General features: G+C 47.1%; 2 protein-coding genes across 3 annotated transcripts in view; one reads left to right on the top strand and one right to left on the bottom strand.

Moving 5' to 3' along the window:
• Positions 1 to 5,219: 5,219 nt before the first annotated feature.
• DOK2 (docking protein 2, 56kDa) lies at positions 5,220 to 9,549 on the bottom strand. Its single transcript, XM_004685423.2, has 5 exons — positions 9,428 to 9,549; positions 8,117 to 8,398; positions 7,807 to 7,894; positions 6,732 to 6,916; positions 5,220 to 6,267 (listed from the first exon to the last, which is right to left on the bottom strand). The coding sequence occupies exons 1-5, from the start codon at positions 9,488 to 9,490 to the stop codon at positions 5,641 to 5,643; spliced, it is 1,245 nt and encodes a 414-aa protein (XP_004685480.1). The 5' UTR covers positions 9,491 to 9,549; the 3' UTR covers positions 5,220 to 5,640.
• A 5,554-nt stretch (positions 9,550 to 15,103) lies between these two features.
• XPO7 (exportin 7) overlaps positions 15,104 to 26,171 on the top strand; it is a 72,247-nt gene continuing 61,179 nt past the window's right edge. The window contains exon 1 of one of the 2 annotated variants that reach the window (XM_004685422.1): positions 15,104 to 15,211. In XM_004685422.1, coding sequence (XP_004685479.1) covers positions 15,194 to 15,211 — 18 coding nt within the window. In that variant the 5' untranslated portion in view covers positions 15,104 to 15,193. The remainder of the gene's footprint in view (positions 15,212 to 26,171) is intronic. The other variant, XM_012726933.1, reaches the window with a different exon arrangement.

Raw genomic sequence — 26,171 nt, 5'->3', positions numbered from 1 at the left:
AATTCCAGTGAAATGTAAATAAATACATCAGAGAGGGATTTAAAAATTAACTTGGCTTCAGTTTCCTTAAGAGGAGATAAGGATTGAGGTGAGAGGTTCTTGGGTCTCTTGTGACTCAGACATTCTGGCCCTTGAAATGGAAGAGGATGAAGGGTTTCTCCATGGCTGCACCCCTGGGGGTGCTGGTCTGTGGAGGGGTAGAGATGGGCACAGATCACAAGTGCAGGGCGGCCAGGGAAACCTGCCGATTTGCCTGGTAGTCAGAAGCCAGCTGAGAAGTACCCACCAAGGCCCTGGCATATAGGCCGGTCACCAGACTTCTGGATTCTTCAGGGTTCAGCCAGCCAGCCTTATTCCAGGTCAGATCTGTCCTCTCCCTCCCCCTCCCCGGGATCCCCGATCCCCACCAGAGTGCCTCTGTGCCAGCCCTGCTTGTCTGCCTCTTTCTTGCTCATTTGCAAACTCTCCTAAGGATTCTCAGGAGCTCTGGCATTTGGATTTTAAAAGGGGTCTGCTAGGAGGGGGAGGGGTGTGCATGAAATTCTAATGATTGGATTGATGGATCTAGTAGAGGAAATGCTTTTCCCAGTACCCCACAAATTACAACACTGGGGGGCATTTATTGGCCCCCCAAAGTGGGCTCGTTTTATTACTTCCATCAAGAAATAGCTACCTTGTATCAGGTGTTGAATTAAGAGCCAGGATACAAAGATGAATTGGGTCAAGCTCGCCCTTAGGAAGCTTGCGGTCTAGTGCAGAGATGGCTAACCTCCTTGGAAGTATCCTCTGGGCTCCTTTCTTCCCATCTTCTCTCCAGCCTCCAGCCTCCTTCCTCAGAGGCCTGCCCTGGTGGTTGCAGGCAGAGTCCCAGGGGATCTGTATTGAACACATCAGCATGCAGGCCCAGCCAGTTGGACCACCAGGAGCTCCAACCCAGCCAGGGGCCCACCCCCAAGTCCTGAATTGCCAGCTGCCAGGCCTGAGAGAATAAAGGATAGGGCAGCTCAGATGGAAAAAGGAAGTCTCACTTGCGGCTTCTGATCTCCAGCCTAGCCTCAAGCCAAAAGCCTCTGCGTCTATGAAGCAGCTCCCCTTGCCAGCACTCACTTTCTGGGCTTAAAAGGGCTTGGAAATGCTGCTCTTTCCAGGAGAGCAGAGTGCCCAGCCAGGAGCCACCTGTTCAGAGCCGAAAGGTCCCTATTGATGCTGGGCACCTGTCTCCTTGAATCCTCTTCTTTCCTGTCCTCTTATCAAAAATCCAACCTCTCCTTCTCGAATCCACCCATCTCCATAAAGCTTAAGTTTACTCCAAGATAAGAGACTCCTCCTCTCTTATCCTTAACATAAGAGACTCCTCCTCCTCTGTCCCTCCATTGTTGCTTATACAACAGGGAAGCTGGACCTGGAGCCTCAGATGCTGCTGGAGGTGAGGTGGCAGAGCCCTGCGTGTGCAGACACCATTCTGAGAGCCGTGTGCGACTTCACTCAGGCTTCCCAGCAAGCGTGTTGGGAAGCAGAGCACTTTCATCTCACAGCAGTTGCCCAAAGACACACAGCTAGCAAATAAAGAACCAGAATTTGAACCCAGGCCTGCAGGCTGCAGGCTGTTTCCCTGACCCTACTCATCCATCCCTTAGGGACTTTACAAGCTTTGGCAGCTTGCAAATGAGGAAATGTCAAAGGCAGTTGCTTCCTCAGGCACACCTGCCCTCTACCCCAGCCCCCACCCCTTTTCAGTCCTCTGGGATAAGATACTTAGAACAAAACTGACCCAGCCCTGGAGTGCTGCTCTCAGAATTACTGAATGCAGCTCAGGGGCTTCAGCTCCCCCAAGTCCCTCCGAATAGATGCTTCCCTGCACACATCCACCCCTCTCCTAAATGCACCAGCTACCTCTGGCCCAGGGAGCCAGGAGCTGGTGTCCAGAAGAGGGCTCCAGAGATAGGAGGGGGTGAAGAGGAGCGGACAGGCCTGGCGGAGCCTAGAGATGGGCTGTCTGTTGGAGCTGGCCAGCATCAGAGCTGCCTGGGGGCTGGGCAGGGACAGCCAGGCCTACCTAGGGGAAGCCAGCCTGCGGCCTAATCAGATTAAATACTCCTCCCAGGAACCCCCTGTTCTTCTTTCCCCATCTTAGCTCACTGACCTCTCCCCTCACTTCTCTGCCCCGCCCTCCTGAGGGAGCCAACTACCCCAGCTGATTTTATAAATGGCCCATGCAGGAGGTGGGCACATTGGCTAATTGAATCAGTGCCCAAGAGGCAGGAGGCGGAAGGCTGGTTAGCATCACGGCTGAAAGGTGGTGGCAGCAACAGCTTGAGCACAGCCTTCAGGGAGGAGCCTGCTTGAGGAGAGAGGCCTGGACAAGCTGGGCCTTGGTAGAGGCTGAAGCTCCAAGGTAGTGTGACAGGCACAGGTTTCATGGACTCCGCCCCCACTTCGCATACTGGAGCTACTAATCCCATCAATAACAAGTGAGGATAGAGCTGAGCAGCCAGGTTAGGATAAAGCTGGACATGGGGGCTCTGGGGCTCGCTTGGCCTGGGGGTTCGCGGCTGGTCGTCTGGCTCTCGATCGGTTTTCAGCATGCCGGTGGAGTCCAAGTCAGCAGAATTGGTAGGGCATTGTAGTTAACTTGACTTGTATTTCTCTCCCTCTTTCCCTGGGTTATTCCTTTACCTTTCTCCTTGTGGATAAACCCCATTATCGAACCTTTTTCTGTGTGTCCATAATACAATTGAATCTTAAGCGCGTGGGTGAGGACCCACAGACAGGCAACCCAATCCACACTGGGGTGCCCTGTAACGATAGGAACACAGCATGGGGCTTGGCCACGCCTCTGTAGCCTGGGATGGAGCTTAGAAAGGAGAACATCAGCCAACACACGTCACCGTCACCCCATATACTCTGGAAAAAGAAAATAGAAAAGGAGACAAAAGAAGAAAAGAAACAGGAAGACTGATGGGACGCGCTGTGTGTGCGGTTGTGAGGATCAGTGCACACATCGACCCCAAGCACAGGCTCCATATCACCTCTGCTTAATGATTAGCAAATGAGGGCTTTCCCTGGTGGCGCAACAGGTTAAAGTGCAGCCCTGGGAAGCCAGCCACAGCCTCTTCAGCGAGAGTTCGAACCCAGGCCAAGGAGGTGACCACATGGCCTGGCAGACCTCTCCTGACCCACCCGCTGCTGCCCTCAGCAGTGTACTTCGTCGATCTGCCTGTTCTGCTCCCCACTCTGTCCCTGGTGAATCCTCTCATCACCCCTGTACCTCTGGCCTGTACCCCAGTTATGCATGAATAAATAAATAATTTTTTTTAATTAGCAAATGAAAGCATGGCCGAGCTCCTTGTGGTAACACTGCTCCCTGGTAGAATTGTCACTGGTCTCACTTGGCCTGTCCCTTCCAAGATCCAGGTGCTTCCTCACCTCTGGACTTCGGCCTAGGTGGCCAGGGCGGCCTAGAAACACTTCAAGGAGGGTTCCCCTTGATGTTTGAGGAGGTGGATGCCTACTGTTTATGCCTTGGTTCACCCATTCAGTATTCATCTGCACAGGCAGCGGTTGGGCAGGTTCATAGAGAGGGCGACCAGTCCACGGCGCCCCCTGCTGTCCAGCTCCGGAAGGCCTGGAAGGTGCAGGAGCTAAGGAACGCTGCCCGCTGCCTGGGCCACCCTGTGGGTGGGCTCACTCACTGGCAGTGCCACTTCCCTGCAGGGGGCCTGCCTGCCCCATCACTTCCTGCAGACCCGGGTATCACAGGTCAGCGTCCTCACAACTGTCTCAAGGACTTTCATTACCCCTCCCAACTTCCCCAAATGCCCACTTCCCTGCCCCCACCAGTCCTCACACTGCCTTTCCCAAAGGCCCTGATCTATCACTTCCCTTTTCCAGCAAAGCTACCAACACCTCAGCTCAGCACCCCACACCTCCCAGGGGCACGTTCCACAGGCCTCCAGCTCAGGATCTGAGGGTCTGCAGGAGCCGGCGCCGAGATACAGGTTGTTCAAATCACCCTCCATTCTTAGGGTAATAAACACTGAAGTTCCTTCAGGGTCAAGTCCCCACACCTGGCTATAGCTAAGCGCCTAGCAGCCTTTTCCACAGGCTAACACTGCCCCCTGCTGGACTGAGCTCACCTCAAGTCCACCTGACAGAGGTAACAAAATGAGGCTTGTTGGTGGTGTAAGGGCGCAGGGATTCACATCTCCCCCCCTGAAAGGGGAGATAGAAACCTTGGGAGGCCTGGGCACTCCCAGCCTCCAGCCCGGCCTGCTCAGCCCTGACCACGCCCACTTGCTCCATTGCCCACAGGGCTGTTGGGATCGTGGCCCTGATGCTCTGCTCAAAACGCGTTCTGCTCCCCCTTGCCTGTAATTCCTGCACAGCATGGTGGGGACCTGTGGTCTCAGCTAAATCATGGCTGTGAAAGTGAAGCCCTCTCAAGCTGGCCAGGGCCCAGGCCTCCCCACTCCTCCACACACACCCAGACCTCCATGGAATTCCTTCCAGCCCTTGAAGACCCATCTTAAGTGCTACCCAGGATACGGAGACCTCCCTCCGAACACGGGCTTGTTTCATGATCGCATGAACCTTCCCTCTCCTGATAGACAGCTGCGCCCCGCCTCATCCCTCTCTGGGCTGTCAGCAGCCGGCGCCCACAGAGCCCCTTTCTATGGACTGAACTGGCTGGTGGCAGGACCACCTTGACATTGTTTTCCATGGAAGTGGGTTTTGAGCCTGCTCTTTGGGAAAATGAGACATGAGTGCTTGGGGGGGGGGACGGGATCAGAGCAGGCAGGGCTCTCAAAGCCCGCGTGATAGGACCCCTCGTTTCACAACGGGCAGAGCAGGCCAGCACCACTGGGATTGGTTCCAGCTCTAGTAAGAGGCCCACAGACTGCCAGCTCTCTCCTTCCCTCCAGCCCGGCTTCTCCCTGCTCTCTCTACCTCCCCACCACACATACCACCTGCTTCCCCAAAGTTACTCTGGTGTTGCCATACACTGGCAAAGCATTTAAGATCTTTCCAGGGTGCACTGACTCAAAGGACGCTGACTACAGAGTCTTAGAACCGGGTCTTGGCCCACCCAGCCCTCTCTGGGTCCAGCAGAGGGGTCCAGAGGCCCATAGGACCCTTCAATCCCAGTAGGGCCGTGAATGTCCCATCTCTGATCCCAGAGTACTCATGCCACACACAAAAATATTCCAGAAATATTTAATGCCACAGAGAAGTCCCCAACCTGCAAAAGCTGCAGCCACACTCTTCTGGGCCTGGAGCCAGCAGGCAGGAAGCCTGCAGAAAACAGGGAGCCAGGGTGATTTGCTGACATTATTGTGTCCTCTCCTTTCAGTGCCCAAGGTTCCCTTTAGGTCCCGGGAAGGGAAGAAGAGGAAGTGGGAAGGGAGTAGGAGGCGGGAGGGTCTCTTTAGGGCAACCTTCCTGCTTCAGATGGTGACTCACAAGCAGACCCGGCTAAGGGTTCCCCAAAGAGCAGAGGGATATGCTTGGGGTACAGTAGCCAGGAGGAGTCACCAGAAGGAGCTGAAAGGGGAGGACAGCCGCATCCCTCTTCCTGACCAGCATCTAACCTGGGATCCCGATGGGGCCAGCATTCAGCACAGTGCCATCACCCTGCCTCAGTCACTTTGGGCCTCTCTTAAGTATGACGTTGTCATACTCTGTTCCCTGAGACCAGTCAGAGGCTGAGAAGTCCTGCCCCACTGGGTAGACATGCTGCAGGCTACTGGGGTCCCCATCATCCATGGCATGCCTCCTCCAGGCCTCACCTAGGGGCTCCTGGGGTCTGTCATAGAGGGACAGAGAGGCCACCCCCTCAGGCTCATCATATATGTGCTCAGGCCTCGGGGTTGGGTGCTCCTCAATGCTGTCATACAGAGGGTCGGCTGGGCACTGGCGAGAGACACCCAGCATACTCCTCAAGTTCTTCCCCAGGTTACGGGCTACTGCATCGAAGGGTACCGCATACTCCCCCTCTGGGGCCCGAGGAGGCCGGAGGGCAGACACTGGGGCCGTGGGCGAAGGTGGTGGTGGCAGTGAGTCATGGGGCCGGGAGTAGGGACTGTCGGGCCGAGACGACACCCCCGGGACTGTGGTTGGCTGGGCTTGGAGTCCAGGAGGAGCCGAGTTCTTCTGAGCAGAGATGGCCTCTTCCAGGGCCAAGAAGATCTCATTGCCTTGCCGGGTTTCAAACTCAAAGCTGCCCTCTCCAGAGGTGCAGCGCCGGCCTGCCTCGAAGGAAAAGGTGACCTGGGTGGAGGGGAAAAGGGACCTTGGCCAGGCTGCCGCAGGTGGGCCGCTGCTCTGGACCCGGCCCCCAAACACAAACCCTGTCACCTCCAACTTTCCAGGGCAGCCATTTCCCATGCATCTCTCTCCCCCTCAACCCCCTCCAAATCCTCTCCTTTGCCAGCTCCCTTCATTCTGCCAGCCTGTGGTGGGGCCTGAGCTGGGCTTGTCCCAGAGATCAGCAGCCTCATCTACTACCCACTTCTCTCTACCCTCCCCTTCTGTCCTTCTCCCTCACCCCAAGGCCTTCGCAGCCCCTCTTCTTACTCCCACTGCCTTGTGCTTTGCCCTATCTGCTGACCTTCATCACCCTCCCCCCAGCCCTCCCTCATCTTCTTGTCCTCGAGGGCCCCTTGACCCTCTCTCTGACAACCCTTGCTCATAACTCATTCCTCCTCTCAGCCAGCCGCTGGGCCCCTACTCACCTTGTCCCTCCCAAAGCGCCTCAGGAACCGGTAGGGCCACTCATATAGCTTGGTGCCGGGCTCAGGGCCACCCCACAACTCCAGGGCGCTCTCCCCCGCACGGAGGGTATAGGCTCCGCGCAGCCGGCACCGCTCACTGGCTTCGGTGAGCCTCATGGTCACAGCAAACTCCTTTCGGGGAACCACTTAGGCGGGGAGAGGGCAGGATTAAGAGAAGGTGGTTAAAGGGCCTCACGGGCCGGGCCGATGGGCTCTGGCCTGCCTGAAATGAGCATGCCAGGCTTTGAGAAACGCATAAGCCATGCACGTATGACTCCAGCCTGCATCTAGAAGGGGGAGCCGCTCCGTTCAGGTCATGCTACCCCCAACGCCTGGTACCGCCACCCCCTGCTCTACTAGGCACCATGCCCTAGCCACATGCACCCCAACCTTTTGCCCACATCCTTCCTGTCCCCGCTGTCAGAGCCACAGCTCGTCTTCCCCATCTCATCTCTCACCCGACCCAGCTGCTGTCTCAGTCCCGACTGTCACAGCTGCGGGTGCAGTTGACCCTGCCCACGCCCTGCGGATGCCAGCAGGGCCTGTGGTGAGGTGGGGCTGGGATGTCCCCGGAGTCCACCCTCCACACACGCCCGAGGGATAGAGAGATCGCAAAAGTGATCTTGTGTCAGCAAAAGGCTCCCCTGCCACAGGGCAGCTTACATCCACAGAAAGAAAACCTTTTTTTGTTTGTTTGTTTGTTTGTTTGTTTTTGTTTTCTTCAAACAGTTGCTCAGGTCCCAAAGAGACAGGGTTCAAGAGGAGCAACCACACCGGACACCTCCCCCTCCCCACCTCCCCCCACCAGTGGGGCCCAGGCAGGGGCCGGACACTCTCACAGTGCAGGGCTGACAGTCCAGACAAGCCTGCTCCCCCACCTTGAGCTGCTTCCGGAGCGATGTGGAGCCACTGATAAGGGGGCTGGTGGGGCTGGGGGCAACCACAGAGCAGGAAGACTCCGGAAGAGGCAGCAGGCAGGCTCACACCTCCTCCCGCCATGCCGTGGGGGAAGCACCAGAAATAGGCAGCCCCTCACCTGTGGTCCTGCTGCTGTACAATTCGTTCTCTGCCATGCAGGGCCTGCTGCCCATCCCCTCCGGCCCCATGAGCTCCGTCCTCTGGCCCTGTGCGAGGAGGCAGGGTCTCACCACCATCACAAACCCTAAATCCCACCTCTGGCCAGGCTTTCTCAGCTGGCTGCCCATCTATGCTCTAGATTGGGGTCCCCCATCAAACAATCACCCCAGAACCCTGACCTGGGCTCCCCACACATCTGCCCACAGGCAGTATCTATGTCCTGCCCCTGCCTACCCACCTTGCCCTTTCTGCACCCCTGGACAACTCACAGGAAAGGCCAGGAGGCAGATGGTCTGCATCCAGTCAGCACGCTCTGCGGCGGGGGCTGCCAACAGGTACTGGCGCTCCTTGGTCTCCAGGAGGAAGGGGCTGGTGTCCCGAGGGCTGCTGGCTTCCCCGCCAGCCTCAGCCACCCGCAGGCAGTCACTGAGGCGGATGACCTTCCTGGAGCCCTCTCCCCGCCTCGGCTTCTCCGGACCTTCCTGCAGCTCCAGCCGGGCCAGGGAGCAGCCCGACTCTCCATACAGCACAGCCCCAAACCGGCGCCATTTCTGAGTGCAGACACAGAGCAGATGGAATGCCAGGGGGAGCCAGCAGAAACGGATAAATGGTGATCAAGGGGGAGAGAAGAGACCAGGGAAGAGGTTCTTGGATGCAAAGTGGTGGGGGGAGAGAGAGCAAAGATCTCAAGGGCCCCACGAAGATGGAGAGAAGAGTTCTAATGCCTTAAGAATTTGAAAGGGTTGGAGATCAGCTGTGAGCAGCCCAAAGAGGTTTATAGTAGCATGAGAGAGACTGCCCAAGGTGGAAAAGGGCAATAAGGACCCCCACAGAGACCAGCTGCAAGGAAGAGGCAGGCCCAACCCTGGAGATGCCAGAGAGGCAAGAAGCCAGGGAGTTCCTGAAGAAGAATCCAGAGGCGAGAGAGAGGGGGCAGGGGAAGGAGGCGGCATGAAGGCCCAGACTAGAGATCATCCCTCTTGTTCTGTGTGAGGTTCTGTAGAAATCCTCTAGCAATATTTCCCCAATGCCCCGAAGCCTCCTGCCTCCCCCCACCCCCTCCACACACAGGATGGCCATGAGAGAATGGGAGAGTGGCCCTACTGTGGGTGGGCTGAGAAAGAGGGCTTCCTTATTCGAGGAAGAGAAGGTTGGACACACTGGGACCCTGGCACCCAGAGGCCCCAGCTCAAGGTGACCGGCCAAATGCACCCCACTAGGATGAGACAGGAACCTCCACTGTGATTCTGAATCCCCCCTCTACCATTCTTCCATTTCCTTCCAATGTATCCCCGTGAGAAGTCCCAGCAGAGCAGAAGTAAAGTCAGAGTCCTCCGCTCCCTCCCCACAAGGCCGATAGCCCTCCACAAAAGCAAGTTTGAGGCCCGGTTGGGGAGGCAAGTAGTTGCTGAGGAAAAGAGACTTCCAGGCTTGACTCTGGGTCTTATCAGGTCAATGGCAGAGTCCTCAGCATCCCATAAGGGTTTTGGAAACACTCAAGAGAACCCATTCTCCCCCAGAAATTTCTAGCAGCACCCCCAGACGCTCTGGCCAGGCCCAGCCCAGGTTGAGCCTCCTACCTTTCCAAATGTCTGCTGCAGCTGAAGGTACAGGAAGCCCTGCTTCACTGCCACTTCTCCCATGCTCCCACCATCGCGGGCCCTCAGCAATGCCCTGCCGCTCCCGCCTTCTTTCTCTCCTCTCTGCCCCGTGTTCCCCCTTCTTTCAAGTTCATTTCCTCTCTGCCTAGAGTTTTCTGCACTATTCTCGTCTGCCTGATGACGACAGGCCGATAGGCCTGTGGTTTCTTGGTGTGTGTGTGTGTGTTGATGAGTTTCAGCTCAAGCTTCCTGTATTTGTCAGTGAGTAAAAGATCATTTCCAAAATGGCAAGTTCTGGCTCTCTATGATCAACAACGCACATACAGAAGCTAGCCAAGCCTTTTTTTCATTATTGTTGGCATCACCAATAAAGAGTGGTAGACCACAGGAAGACAGCCAGAAACCAAGGTTGGAAAAGCCAATAACACACAGCATTCCCCGCCCTGATCTCCAGCCTCCCTGCCCCGATCAACCGGATGCTTATCGTGGCACAGCTGGAAGAGAACTTAGAGATCAACCAGCTAAACCCCCTACTCTAAAAACGAGGCAACTGAGGCCCAGAAAGTTCTGAGAATTGTTCAAGGCCACCAAACCGGAACCTGGGTTTCTCAATTCATAAGGTCTGAGCTGCACACACAGGCCAGCACAAGGGCCAGAGCACACTGCTTTCACACAGCTGTAACTGTTTCATTAGCAGGAAGCACTTGAGGACCACACATGAGCATGCCGTGCTGAAACAGGTGGCCCTCTGTAGCCAGTGTCCACTATGGAGCTCACCTTCTAGCCAGTCTTCCTAAACCCTGCAAGACACTTGGCTTTCCTCTGGAGATTATCTTTCTAAGCTACTTTAGCAGTCTCCTGTATTAGAAAAAGCTTCATAGTTACCAAAGCTTCCAGGCACACCCTGTCCCCCCACCTCCATACTAGCCAACCTGGAAGAAGGCAGAGCAGGTAGGAGCCAGCCTGCCTATCACTCTCCTGAGGCTGATGCAGGCAGAGGAAGAAGAACCAGGGCTCCTGATCTTTAATTCAACAGTCCTTCCATGGCTGGTCCCTAAGTGGAATGCAGACGCTGTACAAGAAGATTTCTTGTTCTGTTGTGGGGAAATCTAAGCTCCCCAGGGGGTATTTAACTTAGAGCCAGCTGGTTTAGAGAAGCCATCTGATGGAAGCACAGGGCGGGAAATGGGGGGAACAGAAGAATTAGAGTAGCACTCTTGGGGCAACACCAGAACCGGTCGGTGCTTAGGTATGGGGGCCCTTTTCAACTCCCACAAGGGTCCTTGGGAAGAAGAGTGGAGCAGAGCACCGCACAGGCCTTCTGCGGCACATGCTTTGCTCTGGCACCGCCCGCCCTGTAAAGCACAGGTGCTCGGAGGTATGGGAGGGCAGGGCCGAGTCCACAGGCTCAGGACACTCAGCCCAGCTGTCTTGTGAGCAGTTTGTGCTGGGAAAAGTTCTGCTCTGTTTGACAGAAATCGGCATCTCCTGGTGGAGAGAGAAAAGAAGCTGAGGGCGCCAAAGCAGTGCTGTTTAACGTCAACGGGCATATCTTGTTAAGAGTGCAGATTCTGATAATGTGTCAGTATGGAATGTGGTGCTAATGCTGTTGGGAGCTGGCAAACTTTATGTGAAGTAGCAGGACTAGGCTGCCTTTCCCCTTGGGTGTCCACCCGCCAAGCTATTTGCCTTCCCTGGGTAAACTGGGCCTATTCCATTCGGAGCCACAGGGGGGCGCCCCAGTTTGCCAGATTACCGGAAAGGTGGTGGGCAGAGCAGTAGGTACTACGGATCCCCAAACCCGTCCCTTGCTTGTGGAAGCTGGAAAAATCCACGTCCTGTAACTGTTGTTTGCAGAAGACAGGCCAAAACCCCTTTCACTTTCCCTGAAACAACTTGTGAGAACCTTGAATGGAGGTGCTAACTCCAGAACCCTAGGGCCCTGTTACAAGCTATAGCAGAGGGGCAGAAGTGAGAAGTCTTTAGATTACCCAGGCACTAATGATGGGAAGAGAAAGTGTAAAGGAAAGGATCCTGAGTGTGAATGCTGGGGAGCAGGTAGGGCTTGGGGATCCTTTGCCTCCTTTTTGCATTTTATTGGAAAGGAAGATACCTCAAACCTCTCCTGGGTCGCAATATAAGCCAAGGAATCCCTTCCCTGTTCCATGGTTTCTCTCAGCAAGTGTAGGAACCCACGTGGAGCAGAGACCATGGTTTCCCAAACTTCACAGTTTTTGGTTATTCTCCCAGTGATTAGCAACTAAACCTTGAACACCAACAGATTTGTGAGCTTGTGTTTGGAACAAAGGATGGAGCACAACAGACCAGGTCTGATACCTTGGGCAGTCTTGGAGATGAGGTAAATCCCAAATCATGGATGGGTAGAAGTAAGGCATGCCCAGGTAGCTCTGGGCACACGAGAAAGAAGGTATATAGTGGTCAGGGAGCTGGTAAGGGCTGAGAACAGTGTAGGACTGAACAAAGGAATGGGTTGGGATCATGAAGGTCCCACCCACCCCCTCCCTCAACCCCAGCAGTTCCTGACTGTGGAGGAGGAAGATAACATCTGTCTCTTGAGTTTCATTCCTAGTCCTCACCTTTTCTCCAGTTAAGTATATCTGTTCTCCCAATGCAAAATAAAGAGAAAACCTAGTTCTGGAAACTTTGAATGGAAGGGTTTATAATATCTGTGTCACTTAACATTGACACAACACTCCAAATGTTTTATTGTTCTCACATGAGCCCCAAATACACACTAGCATGAGATTGAAATATAATTAACTTAAAAAAATTTTACTGAGCATCTACTCTGTGCAGAGGACCTAGGAACACACCATAAGCAAGACAGACAAAGCCCTGTGTTTTCAATAGTTACGTTTTAGCTAGGGACCCTGATAATGAAAGGAGTAAGTATGTAAGGAAATCATTGATTGTGCTGGGGAGATCATGGCCAAGTCTATCCAGGGATGGGGTTAGGAGACAACTTTCTTCTTTTTTTTTTTAATATTTATTTATTTGTGCATACAAGAACTGGGATACAGGCCAGAGAAGCAGGGAGTGAGAGGATTCACCAGAGAGGATTCCCCACAGAGTGAGGAGCAGAACAGGCAGATCTACTGAAATACACTGGCGAGGAGAGCAGTGGGCAGGACAGGAGAGGTCTGCTACGCCATGTGGGTCACCTCCCTGGTCAGGGATCAAACTTGTGCTGCAGTGGCTGCAGATAGCTTCCTAGAGCTTCACTTTAACCCCTTGTACCGCCACGGAGGGCCCTGAGAGATAACGTTCAATAGAGTGGTGAGAAAAGCCTCTCAGAAGACAAAGACAACAACTTCACTAAGAAGTCAATAATTGGATCCAGCCACTTAAAAGTCTAAGGAGAAATATTCCAGCCACGAGTTACTTCAAGTGCAAAGGCCTTCAGGTAAGAACACCCTAGATGTGAGGAACTGCCAAAAGGGCTTGCTAACCAGAGCATCATGAGTACAAGTGGTAGAAAAGAGGTCAGATTACATGGGCTCTCGGGCCACAGCAACGACTTTAAAGTAATCTAAATAGAATGGGAGGTCACGTAATGAATTTTAAGGAAGGTGCAAATGATCCAATTTATTATTTTATTTTTTTAAAGATTTACTTATTTATGCATAAAAGAACTGGGGTACAAGCCAGAGGTACAGGGAGGGGGTGAGAAGATTCACGAAAGGCAGAGTGGGGAGCAAAACAGGTGGATCTACTGAAATACATTGCTAAGGGGAGCAGTGGGTGGGACAGGAGAGGTCTTTATGATTTTAAAAGAATGTCCTTTAGATAAATAGATAACAGATTATCAAGAAGCAAGACAGGAAGCAGAGGTGGCTTGGGCCAGGAGTTAGCAGTGAAGATGAAGAAAAGTGGTTGCATTTGGGTATATATTGGATCTAATGCAACAGGACATAAAAGTGGGTTGGAATTCTAGGACTGATAAGAGCCTAGGAATCAAGATAATTCTTGGGCTTAATCTAAGCACCTAGGTGAATGGTGGTGCCATTTACTAAAAGGAAGACAGGAGAAAACAGTAGAGAAGAGAGTTAATGGGGGCTGGACTTGAGCTTGGCCCACAGGGAGTCACTTCCACCAAATTGTGCAAGTAGGGAATTGGAAGACTACCACTGCTATTATGATTCCAAGGATAGACCATTATAACTTAGACGTAAGGTCAGGAAGTTTAGGGCCCATGCTCCTTGCTGATTAATCCCTGCTGGATTCTCAAGGTATCCAGTTGGATACTGGAAAGTTGTTGGGGAGGGGAGGGCAGACAAAAACAAACAGACAAACAAAAAAACACACAACAACTCAGGGCTATGCTTGCAGAAGCAACAATCAAAAGCTTCTGCCTCACTTCAGCCTTCTAAGGGACTCTAATTGGCAGGCCAATCTAGCATACAGAACAGTAGTAGCATGGAATTCTGGGAAATGTAGTTTTCAGGTGTCCTACACTGCAAATTAGGAAGACAAGGAGGACAGAGGTTGAAAGAACATCGAGGCCCAATCCAGTTTATCCACAACAGAAAGTGTGTGTGATTCTTGATTATCGTCATCATTTCCATACCAATGGTATGGCAGTGCCCAGTCAACACAACTTCAAACAAACAATACGCTAAAACCTCAGTGAAAATTTTACATGGGTGCCCTCATTGGACACCGGCGTAGAATCCAAATGGAAAACAGGAACCGGCACTATCTTAATATAGATAATTCCTAGTGTGAAGAACTGGAAATGGCAGGCAGGCAGGGACTGACCTGTACTGACCCAGAGGGATGACTTTCTCACTCAGATTGAGCTCAGAGGTCCTGAAACCTCTCTGCGCAACAATCTCTCCTAGCATCTGACCCCTTTCAAGAGGTAGCTTACAATACTGGTTAAAATAGTCCATTAGGGACAATTAGAACTGTGTCTTCTGCATATTTTTATCACCGCTGTGAGGAGGCTCTTGATTTCCCTGAACTTTTACGTAGGAGAAAAGGATAAAGCTGAAAACAAGACCACTATTTGGGGCGATGGTAAAATCCAGAATCAGAGAGCAATGGTCCCTTGCCCTGGAGCAGAAACACAAGCATGCATCCGGCTGTTGTTGAAAACTGCGTATTGCAAAGTAAAGAATAATGCAGGTATCCTAAATGGGGAGGAGGGGCTGTGAGGGAGTAGGCAAATCAGAAGACCCCCTCCGTGTGCTAGAGCAGCTGCTGGGCATTCAGAGTTGGGGGGCAAACGGGTGTCCAAGGCAAGTCAAGAGAACACTCGGGAAGAGACGTATCCGCCAGGTGCAGAGTTCGTGGCGAGGGCAGGTCTGGGCCCCCTCCAAGAGCCCTCACCACGCTAGCTAGCAAAGGGCAGCGCCAACTACCGCTTCCGCGCCGCCCGGGCCCAGCGTGTGCGGCCCCTTTAAAAACCATGTAAACAAAGCTTTGTTCCCCCGACTCCCCTCCCTTTGAGCTCCCCCAGCCGGCTCCTTCCTCCCACCCTCAGCGTCTCCGGGCCGCTGACGTTGCCCGCGCCTTTACGCCGTCCCAACGGCGCTGCGCATTCTCCAACCGCGGCCCCGGCCGCCGGGGCCTGCGCAGCCGAGCAGCGCTACGCCGCAAGCGTAGCGCGACGAGCCCCCAGCGCGCAGGCGCAGCGGCTACGGCGGCGGCGGCGGCAGCGGCCCCGGCCGAGGTGCGCGCTGGGGGGGAGGGGGGGCCGGAGAGGAGCATGAATGGAGCAAAATGGCGGATCATGTGCAGGTGAGAGGAGCCGCGGGGGGGAGGGGGCGGCCGCAGAGAGTGGCGAGTGGGGGCCGCACGCGGCCCAAAGGGCTCGGGCCGGCTCGGGGCTCGCCAGGCCCGCGTCGCCGCCGCTCCGGGCTCCGGAGCCGCCGCCCGTCCCGAAGCTCCCGGGCCTTTCCCGCCTCCCGGGCCGGGGGCCTCCTCCATCCCCTCCCACCGGTCCCACGCCTCTCGCGCGGGCCTGGGGGTGCGCGAATCCGCGCCCCGGCGCGCACGGTCTACATCGCTTATCAGTCGCTGTCTGAAGGGAGGCCTCCAGCAAATCCTGAGGGCCCCCCAAGCAGGAGGAAGGAGGGAGAACCTCTTGCCGACCTGTCCTGAGGGGGACTCCCCCATTACGCCCGCCAGTCCTAAACAATTAACAAAAAAAACCTCACAGTGATAAACGTCTCACTCCAGAGTCTTTCCCGCTGCCGCCTCTTCTGGCCCGGAATACTAGAGACACCCCCCCCCAACCCCCACCTCGGGGCTCCTTCTTCCTCCTACCAACGCACCCTTCACTCCTACACTCCCGATCGTACAACCCATGCAGCTGAACTCCCCAATCCTTCAAAATGGGTGCTCGGGCCTGGGCCCGCCCTCTCTCGGGTCCCCCTATCCACAGTGAAGGGAGTTGAGCGCCCACACCTCCTATGAAACGCGGGGTTGAGGGGGGTGTGTCTGAAATGAGAGAGGCGATGTTGGGTGCAGACCTTGCCCCGAAGGGTCTTGATCTGTTTCAAGAGGTGCCGGGCTGTGCTTGGGCCCAGACCACTTTACTTCAAAGGTGGGCACAGGCCTTACGAAGGGACAATATAATGGAGGATTGCGAGTTCTTGTAAACTCGATAAAGTTTTTCCTCTCTATCTTAGAACTGATATTTTTATAACAGTTATTGATTCAAATCTAGTATCAGAAACCTTCGGATTTTCTAGGTAACTTCACAGGTGTTGTATTGTGGGAAGTAAAAAGTAGAGAGCGTGAGAAGTGTCAACTTACCTTGCTTGCTATATAGTATCATTCTGCAAGTAAATAGCATTTTCTTATTCCTCTTAGGATATCTACAAGAAGCAGGAGTGGTGTCACTTCCACTAGGTTGTTGTTTTATTGAGAGAGAGGGAAATAAATAAAATTTCAAGCCAGAGATCAGTAGAGAAGATCATTGTTGGAGTGTGAGGGACAACTTATCAGAAAAGAATTGTATCAAAAATTGTAGCACATGATTTGTGCTTTAGCCAATACCTTGTACTAATTCAGAAGTAGCAGTGAAACTTGTGATAATAGTGATAATAGTGTAGCACCCGGACTTGCCTAGCATTCATTTCTAAGAAGTGTGAAGGATTCTATGTGATTTTAATTCTTCATCTTAAAAGAATAGGGAGGCAAGAATTATTCCTGTCATTTTACAGGAACAAACCAAACTGATTAGGAGATTTACTTAAGGTAAGACTAAGTGGCCCACAGACTTTGAATCCACTGCCCTGTCCACCAGGGGAAAAAAACGAGTGTCCATGAACACTCCAGAACTTGGTTTGAATAGATAGTCTTTCTGATTAATTCTTTGGAAAGCCAAAGAAGATAGTGTACTTTTATGAATTATACATCTGTTCTATCTCCAGTAAAAAAGTATCACTAAGTGTGATCATTCCCATTTTTAACCAAATATGTTATTCCTACTCAGGGATGTCAAGATGTGTCAAAGCAAGTTTCATAGCTCTGTCAGCATAAAGGGGGCTCTGGGGTGATGTTTTCTCCCACCCATGTAAAAGTAAATATCTACCCAAGTAACAGCTTACAAGCTTTTCAAAACAAAGCAGAATGCCAGTGTTTTATTTTATTTTTTATTTACTTTTAAGGACTGCGATATGTTACTCTGAATTAATGATCTAATTTATATCAACATAAACTTGTGAGAGAATTTTTTTCTCTGTGGATTCGAATGGGGGCATATTGCTTCTCTTTGTTAGATCACTAAGTTAGTTTTAGTGGCAGATGTAGAATTTAACATGGTACTTTATTGTAGCAGAAAGCCTTCCTAGAAAAGGATTTCCCTGGCATGGAATTTCCAAATGAATGAAAGAATTAAAGGCATTTGAGTACATTGAGAGGAAATACTTTTCTCATAACACTGTTGAAACATGAAGTTTTAGAAGGAGTCTATTACAGATTCAAGGCAGTGATTATTCGAAAATTGCCTATGTACTAAATAGTCGAGTCATCATTTATCTAGTACTTTTCTGAACCACCAGGGTGAGCAGTTTTGGTGGTTTTTTTTTTTTTTTGAGTGAGTATTTTGTTGTTGTTGCTTTGACACTAAGCAAGTATCATGGTTCTCAGGCTGAAGGCCTGAGCATCTTTTATCAGAAGTTTAAGTGTCACAGAACTTTCGCAATGGGAAAATCAAAATATTTGATTTGTCTTTTAACTCTGTTGATGTCATAGTCAAACCTCTAGAAAGGGGCCTTTAAGTAACTCCTTGTGATGGCTTTCCTATTCTTGGTCTTAGATGACTTTATCTACTAACAGCCGTGGAGGCTGTGGTTACAGACTGTTAAAAAAAAAATCAAACTCATTTGTAATATTTATCTTCAGTTGTTTCTGCTTCCTTTTTTTAGAATCTGCAGTTAAGAGTAAGATAACAAGGATTCAGTATCTTTGCCTGTTAACTAGTTATTGCAGAGACAAGTGTGCTGTGATGCTGTATACAGTAGTAATAAAAAAGGATTGAGAAGGATCACATGTTAGCTTTAATAATGCTAGGTGGTGCCCAGGATCTTGAGAAAAAAAGAATGTATAATATTATAGAAATATATTAAATGTATAATAGTTATATAAAAGGTAATTCTGTGTTTTTATTGGAATTATGTTGTGCTGGACATTACACAGAATCTTAAATTACTGTATACTGGTTTCCACAGTCTACTAGCAATTTCAAATACTCATTTTGTTTTAAATTTAATGTAAAATAATTAAATATTGATCACTAGTGTAACTCTTTGGAGTCAGAAAGAATTGTAACTGCTGGCAGGTTAAAATTTAACAGAGAGCAAAATTTTAGCCTGGTTATAACAAAATTGATAGTTTTCTTTTCAGCTATTAACAATGTGCAGGAAGATGATAGGCGCTATGGATAGTCTTTGTGAAGGGAGTTCTGCAGAACTTTCGGGAATTTGAAGTGGAGAAAAAAGCTAGTAACTTTTGTAGCTTTTTTTCAGTTAACCTAATACCAGAATACTTTATATGTGCAAGGTCCTTTGCTGCTGGGCACTGCAGAGGATTCAGAGCTGAAAAAGACTCTGGAGCCAGACTGCTGAAGTGTCAAATTCTGATGTTCTCTTTGGGCTGACTTCAGAAGTACAAGCAGATAGAAGAACATTATAATACGCTCATTACAAAACATGTTTCATTTGTGTTTGAAGATACTGGAATAGTTGAGTACTCCCTTACTCAGCCCACCTCTTCCCTGCCTTTATACAAATAATATGGTTGTGTTTTAAAAGGACATATTTGATCGCTTTGCCTTTAATGTATTCCTCTTGTGAGGAAAAACTTCAGAACATTTATGGGATGTGGTATCATTCAAACACTCATGCAATAAAACATATTACTGTAATGGAATCTCTCATTTAGATGGAGGTGGGAGAAAGAAGTATTGAGGAAAAAAAATCTGTTTGTATCTTTCAGAGACATTAACTTCCATTTGATCCAGAAATTGATGTTCATAATCACCAGCTGTATTTTCTTTTTTCTTGGTTGAGTTTTGAAAGCAATATTGTACCACAGCCTTTTGAGAGGGAAAGTTGCCAATTTAAACCAATAAGCTAATGTCTCTGAAGATACAGCTACTGGGGCTACTTTGCTCACTTCAATATATGCCAAGAAAATAGTGTTTAGAAATTGCATCGTAAAAATAAAACATACCTCACACATTTTCTCAGAATTGGGAATCTGGGAGTGACTTAATGAAATAATTCTGGTTCAGGGTCTTTCATTTGCAGTTTGGCTGTCAACTTGGGCTATGGTTCACCCAATCCAGGTTGGGGAAATCTGCTTTCATGTTTATCCATGTGGTCGTTAGTAAGCCTGTGACTTGCAGGCTGTTTGACTGAGGACCTTGCTGCTGTTTGGAGACTTCAGGTCTTTGACATCTGGTCCTTTCCTGGTGCATCATTTTTAAGGACTGTTGTACATATGGTGCTGACATCTGCTTGGTATGAATGACCCATCTTTGTTTTTTTGTTTGCTTTTTGGTAACCAGCACCCAGTTCTACAATGTTACCAATGTCTCCAAAGCCCCTCTGATGCCCTCTTCAACAACCACCCATATCTCCTTCCTCCTAAGGTTGAGGATGACTGTCCTGTCATCTGATATTTTTAATAGTTTATTTGTGTAAGTTTTACATCAGATGTAGCCCCCATAGAATTTCCACCACCATTTCACCCGTGCTATATCACCTCAGTCCCTTGTGCTCTTCCCACCCCTTAGATATCACTGATTTGTAGCTGTCTGCTTATTTTTGTTTAGTTTTGTTGTATTGAGTTTTTTTTTAGTTATTTTTCCCTGAAACCACCCTATATTTTTCCTTTTCTTTCTTATTTCACTGACCATAATCCCTTCTAACTACATCCAAGTTGCCATGAATGGCATTAAATTATCCTTTTTACAGCTGAATAATATTCCATTGTATATATATGTACCACATCTTGATCCAGTCATCTGTTTTGGGGCATGTGGGTTGTTTCCAAGTCTTACTTTTTATAAATAGTGCTGCAGTAAACATGGAGGTGCATGTATCCTTTTGAATTAATGTCTTTTGGGGGAGATCCCTAGGAATGGAATTGCTGGGTCAAATGGCAGCTCCATTTTTAGAATTCTGAGGAACCTCCACACAGCTCTCCATAGTGGTTTGACTAATTGCACTCCCACCATAAAGTGTAGAAGAGTTCCATTTTCACCACATCTTTGCAAGATTTGTTGTTAGTTTTATTAATATATGCCATTCTTACTGGTATAAGGTGGTAGTCGTATCTAATTGTGGTTTTGACTTGCATTTTCCTGATTATGAGGGATGTTGAACATTTTTTCATATGTCTGTGGCTGTTTGCATTTCATCTTTAGAGAAGTGTCTTGAATTCTACAGCCCAGTTTTTGACTGGATTATTTACTTTGTTTTTTCATGAGTTGCATAGTTCTTTGTATAACTGACAACCTTTGTCAGTTGTGTGAAGTGCAAAAATTTTCTCCCAATCACTAGGGTGTCTGTTTTGGTCAATGTCTCTTCATCTGTGTGTGTGTGTGTTTGTCTAAGATTTATTTATTCATACAGAACTGGGGTACAAGCCAGAGGTGCAGGGGCAGTGAGAGGCTTCACCAGAGACAGAGTGGGGAGCAGAACAGGCAGATCTATGAAGTACACTGCTTAGGGGAGACAGGAGGGGGCTGCCACACCATGTGGGTCACCCCCCGGGGTGGGAGGGGGAGGGGGCATCTCACTGGTACAAAAGTGACTGGGGCCAGCTTGCAGTGTTGTTCCTAACCCGTTGCACTACCAGGGAGGACCCCTCATCTGATTTTTTAAATATGATTTTAGAAGTCAAGCTAAGTAAGGCCTATCTATGAGAGCATGAACTTCAGACAATATAGAGCTGTGGTTTTCATCTTTAGGGAGAATTTGGGTTGTTTTTGTTTTGTTTTGTTTCCCTTGGAATGTAATGGGAGGAAGCTATATGCTAGGGGGTTGAGGGAGAAGTATACCTCCACAAGAAAATGCCTACAATTTCAGGTCCATTCATAAACCTTAGAACTAGAGCCTAATATTCCTTTTTAGATGAAAATGTTCATTACATTTTACTGAGGAACTATTTACATATTTTGTTTTGTTTTTTGTCCTATGTAAAAAGGTAGTCCAGGGTCATAGTATGTGTTCCTGGAGAATTGTATGCAAGCACACTGAACGTTTAAATACTGAGTTCTTGAGGATAAATAGAGACTGTTAAATCTACTGTCTTGTTCTTGGTGCTGTACAGGCACACGGAAGGAAAGAAAAGATGTGATGTCCCATTTTCAAGAGCCTTGCATTTTGATTGCAGAGATAATAACAAGCCTGGGCTGTTGTTGTGAATTTGTAATATAACTGTGGTTTTGTCAGCATGTTCTTGAATGAGGAATAGCTTATTGTCGTTACCTTTTCCCCCATTCCAGTACATCTGAATTCACTCCTCACATAGACAGCAACTCATTCTAGAAGGGACATCTCAGTGGAATGAAATTGGTATACAGGCCTCATATCAAAATACTGGGGACAGGAGTAGAGTTGTCAAAACAGTCCTAAATGTGTCTGATGATTGTATTTGTGGCTCTTCACCTCTTCAAACATGTGTATGCACACACACAGTTCATGTGCACATATTGCGAAGTGGAAAGGGTGTATTTGAGAAAAGGTAGAATTGCAAACGTCATGCTAGCATGTTTTTTTGACTTTTGATAGCTTGCCACTTTGAAGGTTCCCATTTAATGCTCACAACAACTCTATAAGGTAGGTACTTAGAGAGAGTAGTAATGGAATAGTCTTTAAAATAGATTGTTGTAAATACCTGGTACCTCTAGAAGACTGAAAAACTACCAGAAAATTTAGGTGATAATTGTGGTAGTAGTGATTATTGTAAAACTGGACCATGGTGTTTTGGGGAGGTGAAAGGGAGAAAATCTTTCTTTGCCTGTCTGTTACAGTACAGCAGTGAATATGTATTAATGTCATTTAATTGAGCGATTCACTGAGTGAATTAGTAGGTGATCTGTTAATTGCCTTACCCTACCAATTTGCTGGCTGGGATTTCCATTTGTCATTCTTAACATCTTTCCTTAATAAACGACCATGTACTTAATTCCTGTGTACATTATCGTAAATTTTCACAAAACATTTATATTCTTATATTCACTTTTACTAAATATGCTCACTTTCTGATTCCTTTACTCACAGTCTCCTTCTAAGATCTGATAATCTGTAGTACTTCTTTCAAATTGAGCTGTTTGTTATGATCCAAAGTAAGTAAATAGAAGTCTCTTACTTGCATAGAAAGCAATGAAGGGCATTTCTTTGAGTCAGTAAAATGATATTATTAGTCAAATGTTGATGCTAAACAATTATTGTCTCTCAAAAGTCCTTTCCTAGAAAAAGATTTGTTAGGTGAGAAACGATCAAAGTGCTTTCATAAAATTCCTCTGAATATAACTAGATTGATAAGCTATCCCTTGTGCTACTTCAGGAAGTTGAAATTGTATAGCTCTAATGACCTTTGAACTTTTTAAGTGTATGAATTTATAGCAGACATTAAATTCTAGCCTCATTTTTACCAAATTTGTATATTTGAATTGTATCATCTTAGTAAGTTTTGAGAGTTGTGCTAGATGTTTGTGTTTAAATTTGAATCAATTATATAGTAAAGGAGTGTATTTAAGACTAGAAAAAAGGAAAGCATGATTTTTAAAAGGAGTTTTCCAATTCTGTTAAGAATTATTAGTTTTGAAAGCATGTATCAGAAAAGTGGCAAAAATCATTTCAGTTTTTTAAGTTCATTCACATCCACTGACTCCTCAATTGTGGCATTTTATTTCTGTCTTTCAAAAAAAGACAATTTTTTTCTGTCTTTGCCATTGTCTTAAGTCAAGCATGATATTTAATGACTATAGGAATCTGTAACATAAAGTTGACCTTGCAAAAAATCTTAAAAACAAGATACGTATTTAATATGTGATTTTTTTTTAACTGTCATCTAACCAATCTAGACCATCTAACCACCAGACCCTGTCAAAAGCTAGTCTGAGGCATACCAAAGAACTCACCAAAAATAAATAAATAAATAAATAAATAAATAAATAAATAAATAAATAAATAAAACCAAGCAAAACTTACTGGAAAGGGGGATCTTGGTTTTCCTTACTTATATTTTGAACTGATAATGATATTCCAAAGCTGAGTAAGTTTCTTTAAGTCTTCACAAGATTAATAACAAACTGTTTTCAAACAAATTGAACATAAGCAACAGGGTATATTTAAAATAAGGACATTATTTCTGAAAGTGTTACAAATGAACACTTAAACATTACTTACTAATTTTTGGCATTCTGCCTTTCAATTTAACATGGAAAAGAAGCAGACAATCTACCTTTCAAACAGGGAGATTGGAGTGTTATGAACAGGAAAGATTTCAATTCAAAGAACTTCTAAAACCTGTCCTTTCTGTTTTGGTTTAGTATTCATGTGCCTTAGAGGTCACAGAGACATACATAATCTCATCTGCAGTGATAATAGGAAATGTCAGAGTCACTTTATATACATACCCCTCCCTTACCCACTTTTTCAGGTTTAAACATCAATTAGGAAAATAAGTATATAAACTCATAGCAATGGCTGTTGAGTAAATCTGATGCCAATAATCAGATTTCTTTAAATCAACTTTATGTGTAAACAGCATTATTTAAAGCATACACTTTAACGAATGTATGGGACTCCATTGATATGGTCAGAATACAAAACTTCTTCCCAGGTCTCCTGTCCATCCCTCCCTCAGTCATTAACCTTCAGCCCAGGTAACACGGATCTGTTTTCCATCACTATAAGTTAATTTGTATTTCCTACTTTTGTATAATGTATTTACACAATATGTGCTCTATTGGTTTTGTCTCTTAATTGACCATGTTTTGGTTTTGGCAGTAATTTCAAGATTGTATCAGTAATTAGTTACTTTTTATAGCTGAGTAGTATTCCATTGTAAGAATGTACCACATTGTATGTATCCTTTCTCTCCTTGGCATGCTTCCAGGATTTTTTGTCCCTGTGAATAAAAGCTTTATAAATATTCATGACCAAGTCATTGTGTGGACATACATTTTTATTTCCCTTGAGTTAAGTACCTTGGAGTAAAAGGACTGGCTTCTATGGTCATGTTTAACTTGTTAAAGAAATTCCGTTTTCCAAAGTGATTGTTCCTCTTTACTTTTTCATTGGCAGTATATGAGTTCCATGTGTTCCTTATCTTCATCACCACTTGGGGTTGTCATTCAATGGGATCTTACTGTGGTTCCAGCTTGGCATTTCCTTGATGAGTGAAGGTGTTGAGCACTTCTTGTGTTCACTGACCTTTCATTTATTTCCAGGGTTTGCAAACTAAGCTGTTGATTTAACTCCCACAGCCTGTGTCTGTATGACCTGAAAATTACAAACAGTTTTCACATAAGGAATGGCTTTTATATGGTTTAAAGACTCTAACAGAGAATAATAATTCATCACAAATCATAATTATATTAAATTCTTTTAGTGTTCATAAGTAAAGGTATCATTAGAAAACAGCTACATGAGTTCTACACAAATCCACAATGGCAGTATTGAATTATTTCAGCAGAGACCTTTTTCCCTAACAACCCTTTACAAAAAATGTTTGCAGACTCCTGGTCATTTGTTCCTTCAAATCTATTGACTTAGGGATAGGGGGAGGACTCACCCTGTTTAGTTCTAACCCAAACTCAGTTTGAAAGGAATTGGGTCCAATTAATGTGTTTTAATGACTGTGGCATTCTGGGACGCTACTGATCATCCAAAATGGTAACCAATAGGCACATGTCGGTATTTAAATATAGTTTAAATTTTAAAATTCTCTAGTTGTGTTGATTACATTTCAGGTGCTCTATAGCTTAGTGACTACTAATTGTGCAGTGCCCTGGTAAAATACAAGGAACTTTCTATTGGACAGTGCTACTCTAAGAAAAACTTGTCATAGAACTAAAGGGATTCGAAGCACAGGTGGAATGGAGGGTGTAGATACAGAATTGTGCTCATGGGTACCTACAAAAATAGGCTAGATCCCTATTCTCCAAGGTGTGTGAATGCAAATTGATATATTCAGATGTTTATTTACAATTACTTACTGTTCATATTATCAGTCTATATTATATATATCCCTTTACCTTAGTGAGCGAGTAGAAGTGGTCAACTCAGAAAAGAAATTCAGAATTTTACTGACTGAAGGTAGTGTTTTGAGGACTTAAAATACCCTAATGTAGTCTATCCCAAAGCACTTAGCAAAAACAGATCTTCTAAATGCTCATGTATTTGTAACCATGTTAAGGTAGGTATTAAAACCATATATATATTCAAGATTTTAAGTCTTGATGTACTGGCAATCTTGGTTCCCTTCAGTTACTAATTTTAAAATAAAGAGTTTCATAATGATAACATTAACTTAGAAATAATCCAGACATTCTATGTTAAGATTGAATTAAAAGCTTTCCTTTAAGTCACTGAAAATTGTTTTGTGTGATTCTTCTTTGGGGATCAGTCATAACTGATTCAAAATAGTGAAGTGAGTCAATAAATATTTTATCAGCTAGTGATTGATTAATCATGGCAGTAATACCCATCCTAGAAGTAAATGTTTTGCTGAAGCAGGAATCTGAGTGTACCAGTTAATCCTGAGAAAGTGTGTTCTGTTGGTGGTCTTCTTTTAGTTATGAGTATAATAAATGGGCATTTTAGAGGCCTCCAGAAAGGTATATTTTAAACAACTGTCATCATTAAATTGACCTTTTTGGGCTAATATTTTTGATTGTGTACTTCTGTGTGTCATATTGGTAGGCAACACAAGTATAAACATGAATAAGGGTCAACATCTATCCTTAAGGATCTTAATAGCTAAAAATGTACACTTTTAAGGGATATAGAACAATATAGGTTCTATGTATGCATGAGCATACTGAACCTTCCTTAGAGGTTCAGGGAGGTCTTTTTTTTTTTCTTTTAGTAATGTCTATTTTTACATCATTTTGTGCCTTTTTCCATCTCAGTTGTAATCCTCCCGGGCTTCCCATCACCAAATCACCCATGCGCCATCACCATAGTCCAGTGCATTTCCCTCCCCCCACTGTTTGTTGTTTTTTTTTTTT

The sequence above is a fragment of the Condylura cristata genome, unplaced genomic scaffold (genome assembly GCF_000260355.1).
Source record: "Condylura cristata isolate star-nosed mole 26May11 unplaced genomic scaffold, ConCri1.0 scaffold00018, whole genome shotgun sequence".
Lineage (NCBI taxonomy): Eukaryota > Metazoa > Chordata > Mammalia > Eulipotyphla > Talpidae > Condylura > Condylura cristata.
The sequence above is the reverse complement of the archived record's forward strand: the minus strand, read 5'-3'. Positions and strand labels throughout refer to the sequence as shown.